The sequence below is a fragment of the Tiliqua scincoides genome, chromosome 5 (assembly GCF_035046505.1).
Source record: "Tiliqua scincoides isolate rTilSci1 chromosome 5, rTilSci1.hap2, whole genome shotgun sequence".
Classification (NCBI taxonomy): Eukaryota; Metazoa; Chordata; class Lepidosauria; order Squamata; family Scincidae; genus Tiliqua; species Tiliqua scincoides.
Genome location: NC_089825.1, coordinates 33,070,135 through 33,086,159, shown reverse-complemented (window position 1 = coordinate 33,086,159; position 16,025 = coordinate 33,070,135). Strand labels below are relative to the sequence as shown.

Below are 16,025 nucleotides of genomic sequence, written 5' to 3'. Positions count from 1 at the left end.
AGATACTGAAAACTGCAAATAGCAGTGAACCCTACAAAAAGTGGTTCAAAAATACTCTCTATCACACAAATGACTTATCTGCCTGTGATTGCAGACCACCTGTGACTGTCTCCTGTGTCTCGCTGGCTCTGCTGTTTGCCAATGCTAACAGGAAGTAGGGTTGGAGGACTAAAATAATGCAATGCTTATCACTGAGTTCATAAATTTTTGTGGGGGAATTTCTGAACCATGGATAATTTAAACAACATATACAGGATCTGCAGATGGGGGGGGGCAACTGTATCGTAAAGATTACATTCAGGACAAAGTGCTACAAAAAAACTGTTCACTCTCTCAAAACCTGAGCAACAGGCACAATAGATTGTGATCACAAGCCACTGTACTTGAGATATATTTACTGGATAACATGAACCTTAGAGTAAATCCTAGGTTGTCTGGATCACAGTATCTCTTCCTTAGACTATTGGAATGGTGTGGCTTGAGTTCCTTTACCTACTGAAAGTGAAAGTATTTCACCTTTCCAGATGCCTATGTATCATAAGCCATTGTCCTGAGTCCAAAGATTTTCCTTCCCAGACAAAAACAAATAACAGAATTCCCAAGATATAAAAAGTCTACTACTGGTGATATGAGGAAGGTTATATTGCAGAACATTATTGTGCTCTCAAACCTGTTGTTGGTCTGATCCTATTCAGAGTTAAGCATGCTTAAGCCCACTCATTTCAAAAGAGCTTATACACCTTAACATGGGCTCATGAGAAGGGATTATTCAACTGTGAGCTTTCTTGGGATTTTCTCCGCATTGTTTGAATGGGGACATTTATACATGAATGTCAATGTCATTTACACTGCATTGCAACTGGAGATTTTTTTTCCGCATTCTTGGCAGAAGTGTTTTTCCTGAACTTCGTAACCTGTAATTAGTCATTTGTTGTTGTTGTTGCACTCCTTACAGGGTACTAGCTAAAACTGTTTCTTATGTTTTTGCCTATGGATTAGTTTCTTACTCCTGCTGCTCTGCAGGTTACTGGGCTGCTGTACTTGATTTGTTTTTCAGTCATTGAGCTGGAGCCCAGCTCTGCACATGTGGAAGGTTTGCCCATGTAAATGATGTATCCATGCCTGGTATAAATCAGGCTTCAGGATGTGAATGGTGAAGAAAACGGAGAGAGGGGGATGGGGCCAGAGCAAAAATGGCTTTCTTACATATCCCCTGATGGTAAGGAAACCAAAACACTGCTGCAGACACTACTTGAATTATGGAGGAAGAAACAGAGGGAAACCAGTTCCCTTATGTATTGGGCAACCCCTTATACACCAATCCTAATGGGCTTCTTCTAACATTCCAGCAATGCCTCCTGTCTTACACTCCAGCATTACAAGAAGCTGTGCGCTGCCAGCTTCTGTACTGTCAGAACACTGGCGGAGAGACCAGAGTTGCCCCACATGCAGTGACAGGTTGAGAAAGGCAGGGCAGAATGGGGTGGGGCCAGGTGACCAGACATCCTCTTTTTCCAGGACATGCCCTCTTTTTTAGTCGTGTCCTGGAAAAGAACTTAAATGTCCTCTTTTTCCCCGTGAGCAGCCCCTGCAGGCAGCGCATAGCTTTCTTGAAATTAGTAAATTATGTGTAATATAGTTTTCAATTTAATAAGAAATGTAGTGTTTAAATTAACCACATGAAATCCAGTGTTTTTAGCTTTTATTTTGTCATGTTCTAAATTTGGGGTGCCCTTTCGTCTTTTGCAGTTATGACATCTGGTCACCCGGGTGGGGTGGTACCCAGCACAGGGAACTTTTGCCAGATGCTATCCCCTCCAACAGCAGTTGGTGTGCCCCCTTTTTTTCCTCCTTCCTCCTTTTCCACAGGCCTTACGTTTGACACCCCTGGTAGAACTCTGTGCTGTTTCCCTCTCCCATTGTGTCATCACACACACACACACACACACACACACACACACACACACACAGAGGATACAGTGCAAGCCTCCTTGATGTGGCTGCTGGGGAGGACAGGACAGGACAGGGCTTTCAGCTACTGTTTTGGGACAGCTACTGGGGTTAACATGTTGCGGAAGAGAGAAGAGAATGACATCACATTTCATTGCGGCTGCACCGGTTCTAGAAAGTTGGATAAGACTGGGTCCTAAGTCAATTACCTGCACGCACACACCCCAACTGGTACACTGGCTATAGGCAAAAAGTGGGTGGACCCCACGCTTTGTCATCTCTATGCAAATGTCTCTATGCAGACAAAGGAGTTTGTCCCAAGCAGGGACGTGGTGGGTGGGGAAGCAGGTGAGGCAGAGCCTCCCCACTGGAGTCCTTTGAAAAGTGCCATCACTGTGTGAGGCACCCAAGCACCCAGGGCAGAGGAGCAGGCAGGCAGAGAGTGTGGGTCGTGGGTGCTTGGGTGCCTCACAGGGCGGTAGTGCTTTTCAAAGGACTCCAGAGGGGAGGCTCTGCCTCACCTGCCTCCCCACCCACTGCACATCTCCCAAGGAAGCCACACTTGGAAGGGGTCAGAGAGGAGGGAAGGGCTGTGGGTGTTGGAGCTGCTGAGTGTTGAGGCTCCCCCTTCCCTCCCAGCTCTGAAGGAACTGGCAGCCAGCGTCCCCCTGCGAGACCCGCCTGGAGCCCTCCACCAGCACTCACCCTCTGGCCCTTGTTGCCCCTAGCTGCGGCCGCCATTTTGGACTCGCGCGCTTCCCCAGCAACCCATGGTCGCTAAGGAGCATCCATCACAACCAGGCGCTGGGGGCGGGGCGAATAGAACGTTCAGATAAGGCGTGGGCGGGGCGCGGGGGCTGCAGGCACTCTGCGCGAAGCACAGATGTTGGAGTAGCCTGCGGTGTGCTGCTGCAGTTTAAAAGCCGGTGGGGTGACGTGTTGTGGTGGGTCTGTGCTGCCTGCCCTCTTTGCACCGGTCAGCGTTCCTAGGCAGGTCTACTCAGAAGTAAGCCCCATTGACTTCAATTCGACTTATTCCCCCAGGAGAGTGTCTATAGGATTGCAGCTGCAGTCGCTGAAGAAAGACAGCCTAAGCAAGTCAGGCTGCAGTCCTATCTAGTTACCTGGGAGCAAGTCCCATTGACTATAATGGGACTTACTTCTGAGTAGACAAGCCTAGAGGTGGCCTCTCAGGCTGCAATCTTATACACACTTTCCTGGGAGTAAACCTCATTGACCATAATGAGATTTACTTCTGAGTAGACAAGCCTAGGATTCGGCTTGCAGGCTCCAATCCTATTTACTCTTTCCTGGGAGTAAGCCTCACTGACTATAATGGCACTTCTCAGTAGACATGCCTAGGATTGTCCTCTCAGGCTGCAATCCTGTCCACACTTTCCTGGGAGTGTGTATCTTGTGCATCTACTCAGAAGTCCTTTGGGGGGTTTACTCTGGGAAAGTGCGTTTGGATTGCAGCTGCAGCGCTGAAGAGGGCCAAGCCAAGTCAGGCTGCAATCCTATGTACTTACCTGGGAGTAAGCCCCACTGACTATAATGGGACTTACTTCTGAGTAGACATGCATAGGATTGGGTTCTCAGTGTCCTGCAGCAGGTTTTGTTAATATTGCAAGCCTGTGTGTTGCCTACTCAGAAGTAAGTAGTCCTATTGGGTTCAGTGGGACTTACTTCTACGAAAGTGCATATAGCAGTGTTTCTCAAACAGTGGGTCAGGACCCACTAGGTGGGTCACGAGCCAATTTCAGGTGGGTCCCCATTAGATTTGACACTGTCATGATATGTGACTGCATTTGGGGAAATGTTACAGTCTGTTACAAATGTTTAACAGACTACTATGTATGTGCTTCTAACAATGATGGTAAATAGGACTTACTCCTGAGTAAGTGTAGGTAGGATTGCAGCCTAGGATTGTTAAAAATCTCCCTGCTCAATGATGTCACTTCTGATCATGACATCACTTCTGGTGGGTCTCTACAAGATTCTTTTTCTTGGGTCCTGGTGCTAAATGTGTGAGAACCCCTGGCATATATAGGATTGCAGCCTAAGTGTACTCATGTAAGTGGCTGGTTGCCCTGTAGGGACCAAGTCTGCGATCCTATGCACATTTTCCTGAGAATAATCTCAATTGAAGACAATGGGACTTACTTCTGAGTAGACAAGCATAGGCTTGTGCTCCAAGTTTGGATTGGAATGGCAAGGTGGAGATTAACACTTTCACCTCAGATTAACATTTTTCAAGTGCTTTCTTCCTGCTTAGAATCGACTCTCCCAACAAGGTTTCTAACCCTTGAAAACAGATTCAGCCATATCGCCCTTCCTTCCATGATTGTGACTAGAACCAAAGCACAGCTTGCTTATCCTGGGGTTTTTGCTGGAAAACACACATTTTTAGTAAGCATTTGTGTGGCAGGGCTTTTGTGCATTAAGGGCCCAATCCTATCCAATTTTCCAGTGCTGGTGCAGCTGTGCTAATGAGATTTGCACTGCATCCTGTGATGGGGGCAGTCACAGAGAAAGTAAAGGAGCATTTGTTCCCTTTCCTTGGGACTGCAGTACAGCTACACCAGAGCTGGAAAATTGGATAGGATTGGGCCCTTAGGCTGCAATCTGATACAGACTTTCCTGGGAGTTAGCCTTGTTGAATGCAGTGCAACTTAGGGCCCAAACCTAGCCATCTTTCCAGCACCAGTGTAGCTGAAATGCAGCCCTGAGGTAAGGGGACAAATGTTCCCATACCTTGAGGAGGCCTCTGTTACTGCCTCCCCACCACAGGATGCAGTGCACACCCCATTGGCATGGCTATACCAGCACTGGAAAATTGGATAGGATTGGGCCCTTTAAACTCCAATTCTGTACATGCTTACTTGGGAGTAAGACCCACTGAACTCAACAGGACTTCCTTTTGAGTAGACGTGCATAGGTTTGCACTGTTACTGCTGAATAGACATGTGACTCAATTCATCCAATGCAATTACTGTTCATATTTTCTTGATGACCATGCTTATCTTGTATTAACATGAGCTTTGCATGGGGTTTAATACCTTGGAGTAGTGTTGTACTGATGACATCAAGATAATCCAGTATACATGGAGTGTTCTGCACACTCAGAAGGCATTATATAGATACAAAGTACTGTATTATTAAATGTTAATACCTGTATCTCTTGCATTTCTGTGACATCATGAGCAGCATAGCTGAAGCTTTCAGAGGAAACCACACTTTTGTATCCTTATTTAAACAAGTTATGTCCAGCTTTTTGGTGAATGAGTGTAAGTATAATATGAGCTTTAATAAAAACATGTCCAAACTAATAAAGCCTTTTGACTTATATCTCATATATTGCAGTTTGCTGTGTTGCTTTTGTTTTCAATTAGCTTTATGATTCGAGGAAAAGAAACTAAAAAAACAAAATAAAGCTATTACTGTGCAAGCACGCGAGCAAATGTTTAGATAAGCATTTGTCTGAAGAACAAGGTTTACATTTAGAATTGCAGCCACAAAATGCCAGATTTAACAGAAATTGCATGCACGAAATAGCATTATTGTTTTCATGTATCTTCTTGTCTGTACAACTTTAAAAAGAATAATGAAAGGATAAAGCTAAATGAAGCTAAAGATTGGGTGACATACATTTAGTCTGCAGAGAAAAGTTTTAGGGTGCCTTCTGTTTTAGCTGTATATCTGTGAATAAAGAAAATTCTTCAGTGAGGCTATGTAGATTCTTAAGAGTATATAAACAACGTAATAGCTTCCATCATGGAGTTTGGTTTTTTCAGGTGTTAAAATGCCACTAGGTAATTAGATTGACATGACCTTGTTGTCCACCAAAGAGGAAAATAAATATGAAGGGAAGAAAATACATATAAAACAATACAAGATATTTATTATATGTTTGAAATAAAACATGTGCCAAAATGAATGCTTTGGAGCTCTACGAGGACAGATCAAATGACAAAAAAGCAGAATAGGAATAAATGCTTTTGTTTCTTCTAGTGGAATTATCTCATCTCTAACATTTCCAACAACAGGATTGATCACGAAATAGTCTTTTAAATGGAGAAGATGCTGCTTTCAGTCGTAAGGGAGTAGATGCCGTAGGCTTTTAACTTTAATGTCCTTATTGATGACATAAGACACTCAGTGAAATGTAAATATGCTTCTATTTTTGGCTTCAGTTCCTGCTAGGTTTTCTACTGAGTTAGTGATTGCATTGCAGGGGATTTGTCTTCATATCTGCCATGATTATAAGGCTATGAAGAGAGCATGGTTTAGCTAAAATTTGGAGAAACTTGGTTGTTTGAGCTTGTGAATTTCATTAAGATGCTCCTAACCAGTGTTTGTGGGTCGGAACCCACTAGGTGGGCCGTGAGCCAATTTCAGGTGGGTCACCATTCATTTCAGTGTGTATTTTATTTTTAATCTATTAGACTTGATGCTATGCTACCTTGTTATGTGACTGCATTTGAGGAAATGTGACAGATCAGTCCTTTTAACAGACTAGATGAGCTTTTAACAATGATAGTCAATGGGACTTCCTCCCAGGTAAGTGTGGGTAGGATTGCAACCTGGAATTATTAAAACTTTTCCTGTTGATGATGTCACTTCTGGTTATGACATCCCTTTGGTGGGTCCTGACATATTCTCCATCTAAAAAGTGGGTCCCGGTACTAAAAGTTTGAGAAGTCCTATCCTTCCCTTGTAGTTGAATTGAATAGATACATAACCCTGAGTAGGTCAAACCTTATACCATTTTGTTCCTTTATCTTTTATGTTTGAATGTCAGCTTTACCACTACTTGCACTAATGGTATGCTATAATCGTAGGAATTTCTACTCAGAAGTAAGTCCTATTGTGTTCAGTGTTTTGAATATTGACTTTATTGCTCCTTGCATGCAACGGCATGCACACTGACTTGGGAGAACAGCACAATCCTATGCATGTTTACTTGGCAGTAAGTCCCATTGTGTTCAGTGGGGCTCATGTCTAGGAAAGTGTGTATAAGATTGTAGCCTAACTTATATGTAAACTTGTGCAGCGTTATAAAGCATCTGCATGCAGATTACATACAAAATTTAAACATATAGGACTGAATATGTTAGGCATTGGCTTTCTCTCATAGTATCCTCTTTGAAGCAGTTATTTTCTTGTCATTTCTAAAGAGTGACCAACCCAAATTTCATTTTGGTTGGCATTGGCCTTTCAATTCTAATTCTTAACATTATCCTCTGTGTAGCAGATTCTCCCAACAACAAGGTTTCTAGCATTGGTACACAGAAGAGCACAATTATTGAGGACTCACATGAACAAGTTACAAAAAAAAGGGAGATAGAAGTATTTTAGTATTGTATCTTTTTTTTAAAATGGAACCTGCATTTAGTATTGGTGCTAGCACAAACCTTTGCTTATCATACTTGGAAAAACAGACAAATACTGTTAAAGAAAAATTTTCTTGATCATTTGCCACCTTCTTATATGACTCTCTATACCTCAGGGCTATGTTATAATTTCACATCCTCTTCCCACCAGAAAAACAATGCTACCCAATATCATAAATTGGCATGAAGCATCCTTCATCTGTCAACAGCTCTGCCAAAATGACTCTTACGCATTCCTTTCTTGGGGAATGTTATTCTGACAGGACCTTGCTGCATTAACATTTTGTGAAAATGTGTTGGCTTCATTGCTAGCAAAACTGTGTTGCTGCATGTCATCCCCCCAAAACAGACAGATGAGTACAACAACAAATCAAAAACTGCACATTTATGACAGGTACATTTGTGCACTTTAATGCACAAAGGGAGGAACACAGCTACAAATGTACTTTCCTCAGTTGCAGTACATACAAATTCATCTTTCAGCTAATTTTTCTGCTTAGATTTCAGTGTATAGTTTGCTAGTTCCCAAGAAAGTTTTCTTGGAAATATATGTGAGAAATAGGGAAAAATCCTCTTGTCTGTGCAAGCTGATCTGTAGTGACCTCCTTTTTATATATAAATTACAGAGAGATCAAGGTGATATGTGTCTTTTTTCCCTTGCCCATTTTATCCTCACAACAGCCCTGAGAGGTGGGCTAGCCTGAAAGATAGTGACTGTCCTATTTCATGGATGATGGGAATTTGAGTCAAGGTTGCTCCAGTCATATACCAATATTTTAATAACAAGCACATGAGTTTTTCATTCTGACTTCTATACTTCCTACCAGACTGCTCTCTGTTCATGTTCTGTCAAATTCCTTCTTTTTCATCTTCCTTGGACTCCTTAAAATGTTCATTCTGTCCAAATAAACACCTGCTTCAGGTTTGCCTCTTATTTAAAAAGGAGCAAGACTCTCAAAGGAGTTCTATGTTGTTAATAATAATTCATAATAGCACCTCAACATTGTAAATTAATTGTATCAGAAGAAATGGATCTTCCCCAGACTACATTATAAATCTTGAAATCTTATAAATAACATCATGGGGAAAGGGGAAAGGACATTAAAGGAAAAAAGACTGGATTGTTAATGAAGATGTTACAGGAGAATGAAAGTTTCCACTTTCACTTTAAGAACAACACACAGTTCTTCATTACGTATGAATTTCGGAAACTGTGGTTTGAGAGCTAACTGTAGGGTGGGACAGGTGATACAGCCTGAGGCCCCACTCACTCTCTGATTTGGGATGTGCATGTACATGCCCCACACCTGGTGCAGTATTCTGGTTTTCATAATTGCATTATGTATGGGTATGATTTATCCAAACCGCTGCCTCACATGGGACTTAAATACTACTTTAATGTAGTACTATTGACACTAAACTAGTATTTAAATTGCTTGTGGGGGGTGGCAGGATGAACAAACTGGCCTCCTGCAGTTATGAAAGCTGTGGAATGATGACACACTGGACAGGCAGGTGAGAAGTGTACGCTCACATTCTGTATGATTATGTATGGATGGATGATGGCAGGGCTGGTTTGAATATGTCAGCCAAACTGGCCCATAGTTAGATCAAGCCAGTATTTCAAAGCAGTGTTTTTGCTTTTGACTGATGTTCTACTTTGTTCTAGGTACCTAGTTTCTTAAAACAAAAACCAAAAACTACAGGTCTCCATGGTTCCGTGTTATATCTGAACCAGGTCACAGTGTTGTTATACCCCAATGTGTCAACTAAAATAACTTCTAAATCTAAGGCACTGAAGCATGCTAAACTCATTTTTAATATTTCTGAGTAAGATATGCTGGAAACATCAGTGGGATCAATAAAACAGCAGCATACTCTGTGGTCTTGGCATAGCCTTGATATTTTTTATTATTAATGCCAAACTCCTTGCCGCAGGGTTTGTGCATACATATGCGTTTAGGAAAAAAAAAATGTAATCAGGCATTAGATCTCAGTGTAGGATTATTTATGGTATACAATTATTTGTTTCTGTAGCCCTTTTCCATTGATTTCAATGAGAAGTCATGCTGTGAATCTGATGGCATAATTTAGTCCTTGAAACCTAGCCATGGGCAAAATGCAATAAAGGTTTTTTCCATGGCTTCTTTGACAGTTGCTTTTCTTTCTATTTTGAAAACATGAAGTCTCTTAAGCATGGACATTTCTCAGTAATGGTCCTTCATTTGCCTTGATCAGTTTCCAGTGCTTCTTTCTTTCCTTGCTGAAGTAAACAGTCAAGTATCTGTTGATGTGAGGAAATGGATGCATTTGTGGCAGACCTGAGCTCAGCAATTGGCAAGATGGAAAGCAAAGGAAAAAATAATTGTATTTATTTTTGCCCTGCCTTCACTCCAAGTCTCAGACACAGTACAAGGATGCTTGCTCCAAGGGCGGCATGCACAGTCCATGCCTTTCATCATCACAATGATCCTTTGAGGTTAGGTTAGATTTGGGTGAGACCTCTTGGCCCATGATGACTCGGTAAGCATTGTGGTTGAACTCAGATCTGAACCTCATTCTTCCCGGTCTGTCAACACTTTAGCTACTACACCACATGGGCTCCCCCATCCCAACAGCAGTTGGATAAACTACAGTGGATATGGGTTGTGAACACTTTTTAATATGTGAGATGCTTTACAGCTGTTCTGTTGACATGTCTTCTCATTATCATTCTCTCCTCTCTGTGCAAGTTTGCCTGGTGTTGGTCTCCCTTCCTTCTGACTTCCATAGTTTCTACTATCTGGAGAGAGCCACTGAGGTGTAGTGGGTAGAGTGCTCAACTGGGTCCATCTGGACTAAAACCTATTCAATCTGAGTTTTGTATAACAATACGCTGCTTATTACGCAATTGGCATCAAGAGTCTTTTTGGGGGAACACAGTGCAAGGACTTCAAGGGCAGAAGCAGTGGCTTCATTAGCAAAAGCGCTCAAGTGCTCCCTTTGTCATGTTCTTCAGTGGTTCTGAGAAGAATCCTTGGATACAGCAGGGGCAAACTGAGAAATTTGCCTAGGGTTCCCAAACTTTTTTTAAGGGGAGCTCCCTTGACCTACTGGGTCATTGACTGTGGCTCCCCATTAGGGCTACAATCATGTACGTTTTATGGGACAGCAGGTTTTTTACAATAATTAAATGGCTCCCCTGTTTGCTTTCCACAAATCCCTGAGGAGCCACGGCTCACAGTTTGGGAATCACTGGCCTAGGGACATAAGTACAGGGTCTGCCCTGCCCCTATATTGAATCATGTACACAGGGTGGGAAGGGAGACTTATTTGTTTCATGTTATTGAGTAAGAGGCCCCAGGAAACACTGGCAGTAGAAGTAAGTGAAATCTTGCTTCTGAGTAAATATGGAGAGCATTGCCTTCTAATAAACCCTTTATATTTATTTGAGTTTTTTCAATTCCATTTTTCAATTTTTATACATTTGTTTTAAACAATCATGCCCCATTCCAAGAGTCGGGGATAAGATATACAAGTTCAGACTACTTATCTGTGGATTCGCGGTCATGGTTTTATTTAACTGTGGGTTCCAAACCCTCAGGTTCAGCTGGACCTGCTCCTCTGAACACGACCGGTGCTGTGCTCCATCACATCCCGAAGGCCTTCTGAGGGCTGGCGAAGCTGCACACAGCCTCCCTGACCCTCAGAAAACTTTCTAAGGCCTCCAGAAGGCTGAAAATTGTAAGTTCCTATTTTCTGTCAAAAACCAGAAGTTGTGGTTTTTGGCCTTCCAGCCTTAGAAGGCCTTTCTGAGGGTCGGGGAACTTCTCTGGCCCTCAGAAGGCCCACCAGACGTGACTGGAGTACAGTTCCAGTCATGTTCAGAGGATTACAGGATGCCTTACCCAGAGATTTCATAATCCGTGGGTTCCAGCATCTAGCATTCAGTTTGGGGAATGGAAACTCTGCAGATACCCAGGCACAATTAGATTTCATTTAATGATGCAGCTCAAAAAGTTTCAAAAGAGAGATCAAATCTCGGCAATCCTTACCACTTAAGCAAGGATTGGCACCTCACGGAGAAATGATGAGCAGCGTTAACAGGTGAAAGGGGATAAGTTATCCTCTATCAGCCCAGCTGAACATGAAATGATCTCTGGCTCTTAGTAGTCTGGCAGTCTTTGCTCCCCTCCCCTTCCTCCTGCAGCAGGTACGGAACTTTTCTCTCTTCATTCTCCTGATATAATAATAATATGTCAAAATCCCTCTTGCTCTCCTGAACGCCAGGCTTATTTGTAGAAGAAGAAAACAGCTATCCATTAATCCAGTTGACTTCTCAGTTGATGTCATGGCAGGCATCTGCCTATATTTCTAGATTATGCGCTATATTTCTGGTGAAATATATTGCTTGTGCTGCTGCATTGAATGTATGTTTTTTAACTGTGATATCTCTGACCACTTTAAGAAATCTGTTAGAAATCAAGAAGCCATCAGGAAATCAGAAGCTTCCATTCCAGGGTAAGAGCATCTTTGGTGGGGCGATTTTCATCAGGATCTCAGCACAGAGGGGAGGGGTTTGCTCCTTCATGCATGCCAACTTTTGTTATGTATATCGAATGGGCCTAACTGGCCAATCCTATCCCCTACCATTGTCAATGATGCAGCCTGCTAACAGAGCACATGCTGCATCCAGTGATAGTAGGCTGATTAGGAGGCCTACCAGAAGTGGTAAAAATACTGTGAACCTTCAGTTAGGTTTCATTTTGTAGCTGGTTATGTTGAACCTATAGCTCTATTGTATCTATTAGTTTCACATACTGTGTTTGCAAGTAGAATTCAAAATTATGAACCCTGCGTGCGCGCTCTCTCTCAATCTGTGTGTGTGTTCCTTGGGTTGTTTGTACAATTTCTAGCAAAATATCTTTTCCTTGAGCTATATGGCCTGGCGTTTCTTATTTTTCTGGAACATATTATAGTTTGTGAGAAGTATAGCTGATCCGTGGCTTAGTTTGTCTCCATAATGCAAGGCCTTTTTAAAATTTTCCTTTAATCTTTCTTTTTAAGATACCCAAGAGACTGTTCCTATAAAATTTAATTTGTGGGCGGGGGGGGGGGGGCAGATTCCAATTACATAAGAATATTTGCGCAAGACGAGTACACCTTTTTCCAAGCACATTTTACATAATAGTAGCCCACATCTCTGCAGAAAAATAGTACCGATATAAATGGTAGACATGGGAGGGTCAAAGGAACAAATGCCCCTGGGTGGCACACCTGTGGGAGTGGCGCTGCCTTCCTCAATCCCCCACATTCGGAGGGCCACACGTGGCCTCTGCAGCCCTCTAAAGTACTTCTGAGGCCTCCAGATGGCCTTTAAAGTATAGTTCCAGTTTTCAGCTAAAAACCAGAAGTGATTTTTAAGACCTTCCAAAGGCCTACAGAGGGCCCCCAGTGTGGGGGGGGGGCAGCATTAAACTCAGTGGGGGGATGGCATTCTGTGGTCCTGGTTCCAGGTGGCACAGGAGCCAGGATCACCTGTGATTGACATAAAGATGTCCCAACATACCAATAGAAGAGGTCACTGAAATTTTCCAAAGGTAAACAAACAATACTTCTATAATCGTTGATTTCTAAGAAAGAAGAAAAAGGCTGTCGTTATAACCTGAAGTAGCTGTTAAGAAAACTGGATCCAGCCTGGTACCGGTACTGACATCACTTAACCCACTTCAATGCCCTGCAGCACATAAGGCACAAGCATGCTCTCAGGGGAAGCACACATTGCCTCTTCTAGCATAGCTCGTGCAGTAGACCATTTGCTAGGAGCAATGACACTCATGCTTTATTTGTTTAAGGAACATATACACTGCCTTTCTGCACCCAACTTCCATGACAGCTTATAAAAACATGAAAGCCACAAAACTAAAAGAAGTAATTAATATCACATGTAAAGACCAATAAGATCAACTAGTTGCTCCACACAGTAGGGATGTCCCTGATAACAGTCAGGCAACCCAATCCTAAACTGTGCTGGATCTGGCTGGCAATGTATCTAGCTCAGGGTTGGAGGTGGATGGGGCGCAACTTGGAGTAAGGAGATCTTCCCTTATCCTGACTAATGTCCCAGCCACCGCAGTGGGGCTACTTGGATCTACACCAGCTCAATTTTTGGTGCAGAACTGAGTAGCATAGTGTAATGCTGGGCTGCTAGGGAGAGGGGTTAGGATCTGGCCTAAGTGTTGGAGGCCAGTCCCACTCCCCTCCCGGCACAGTCCACCCACCAGCCTTCCCCAACTCTGAAATGCTTGAGTTCTTCCCTCCCCCTGCTCTCCCCAAACCCCCCACCACACCACACCAGCTGCCCTCGGTGAGCACAACCTTACCTTTCATGGCACTGCAGAGGCCTGATCTGGCCTCAGTGGGCTGGTGCATATCCTTGCACCAGCTCCATGGACCGAAGTTTTACGAAACGTGCTTTACAGCACATTTGCGACAGTCCTGGGCTGGTGCAAGGTACTTGTGCTGGCCCAAACAGCCAGCTCTTATTGCGATCAGAGTCCCTTAGAAGAGCTGTCCCATCAGTCACTTTAGGGAGCAGCTTGGTAGGGAGTGCCCATCTACAGCCAGGCACTTTCCTTCTGTGTTCCTCCCACTTCCTAGATTGTAAAAGGAGGTGGGGGTTGACTGTCCCTGACACTCTAGCCCACCACTTTCCTCTTGTCCATGCTATCTCCTCTGCTCATCCCCCTTTTCCTTTTCTAATCCAGGGATCAGGTAGAGCAAGTTGCCCAGGTAAGGGATGGTTAGCATCTAGCATGCCACCTCAGATTCCAAGGAGTCTTGGGTCAGCTCCATCCCTTGTCACCCCACCCCATACAGCATACCTGCAATCAACAAGTACAGAAAAAATGCCTTTAGCCCCAGATGTATCGTGAGAAGCTAAGCAGGTAAGCTGTTTTTTCAATGGCAAAGGAATGGCAGTACTCTGGGAATGGAAATTCTATACCCAAGTTCTTATCTAGCTTATTATTTATCAAGAAAAGGGGGAGCTTCAAGAGTGAATTTAAACTTGTGTGTGCAGGTTGAAAAAAATATTGATAGCTTCTGATTAATAAGATGGTAGGCCCCCTTTAAAAAATACTCTTCACTCTTATTCCCACTTTCTTTTAGCCACTAGATGGCATCTTTCAAGCATCTCTCCATAGAACTGACTGAAAAGGATTGCTGGAGGTTTAACAATTTCAAATCTCTCTCTCTCAATATTTCCAAGAGGATTGATGCTAACATTTATAATTTAGCTGCTTTTAGCAGAATGATATAAAATTAACCATCCATGTAATGGAGTGTGTGTGCCTATTTAACAATTATACAGTATTGGTTTTCTTTGTAGATCTTATGCTGACTGCATTCCACAAGCACTTCAGAGAAAGAACTACAGAAACATACAGATGAAACAGCCTTATGCTGGGACCTTTGGTCCATCAAGGTCAGAATTGCAGTGCCTGGCTGCAGTACTCCAGGATTCAAGGCAGGCCTTTCCCAGCTCTAGGTAGAGATGCCAGCGATTGACCCTGCAACTTCCTGCACACAGAGTAGGGGTGGTGATGCCACTGAATAGCCTGTCTGAAATGATTATGTGATGCTGTCATGACATGGATAAGAGAAGCAAGCAACATTTGACTTAAGTGTCACAGTTTGAGGGTGTTCCTTTCTCCCACTCTGCTGGAGGGATTGATTACAATACAACTGCGGTTTTCAAATTGTCCCAGAATTTGAAACCCACAGTAAGTCCTTGCGGGGGCAGGGGGAGGCAGCGGGGGTTGGGGGAAGGCAGCGACATGATCCCCAGGATCGCGCCGCTCAGAGGGGCTGCAAGGACTGGGGTGCACTCACCAGTCCCTGCAGCAGCATCCTGGGGGTGCGGGGAGCCCTGCACAAGTGTCTGCGGGGCTCCCCAGATCAGCAGTAGTGAAAGTGAGCTCTGCCTCCTCAAAACCGGAAGTGGAGTGCGATCGCTCCACTTTCACTGCTGCTGACCTGGGGAGCCCTGCAGACGCTCGTGCAGGGTGCCCCACACCCTGGGAAGGCTGCTGCGGGGACAGGTGAGTGCTCCCAGTCCCTGCAGCCCCGTCAGAAGTGAAAGTGGAGCGATCACGCTCCCCTTCCGATTTAGCGGAGGCAGGGTGCAATCGCCCCACTTTCACTTTGGAAGCCTTGGGGAGCCCTGTGTACAGCTGCACAGGGCTCTCCACACCCCTGGGAGGCTGCAGGAGGCTGTGGTGAGTGCAGCCAACCCCTGCAGACCCCTGAGCGGCGCAATCCTGGGAATCGTGCCACTGCCTCCTCCCTGCCTCCTGGCTGCCACCGCCTCTTAAGGGCAAAGAGGCCAGGGCCCTCAGGCTGGGGCATCGCAATGCCCCAGTCTGAAAACCTCTGCACTACAACCATTTTAATGCTCCTTTGATGTTAGCCTGCTTTCTGGTGGCCTTAAATGGTTCATTTTTTATCACCCTGAGCCCATTAAATACACATGTCAATCCTGCAGCATAAATCAAGGATGACAGGTTGCAAAGAGGAAGGAAGGGGGGAGGATAATGGGACTGGTCCCGACCATTACTAAAATATACACCTAAAGCATTGACTTATTAGAACGGGGTAGGGTCACTTTAAGGCATAAGCAAGCTTCTGTTGGAACATAGATTC

General features: G+C 44.0%; 1 protein-coding gene across 2 annotated transcripts in view; it reads right to left on the bottom strand.

Annotated features, from left to right (window-relative positions):
- The window catches only part of LRRC72 (leucine rich repeat containing 72), a 28,146-nt gene extending 25,403 nt beyond the window's left edge, over positions 1 to 2,743 (bottom strand). For both annotated transcript variants that reach the window (XM_066627737.1, XM_066627738.1), the window contains exon 1: positions 2,656 to 2,743. In XM_066627737.1, the coding sequence (XP_066483834.1) occupies positions 2,656 to 2,691 (36 nt within the window). In that variant the 5' untranslated portion in view covers positions 2,692 to 2,743. The remainder of the gene's footprint in view (positions 1 to 2,655) is intronic.
- Positions 2,744 to 16,025: the final 13,282 nt, after the last annotated feature.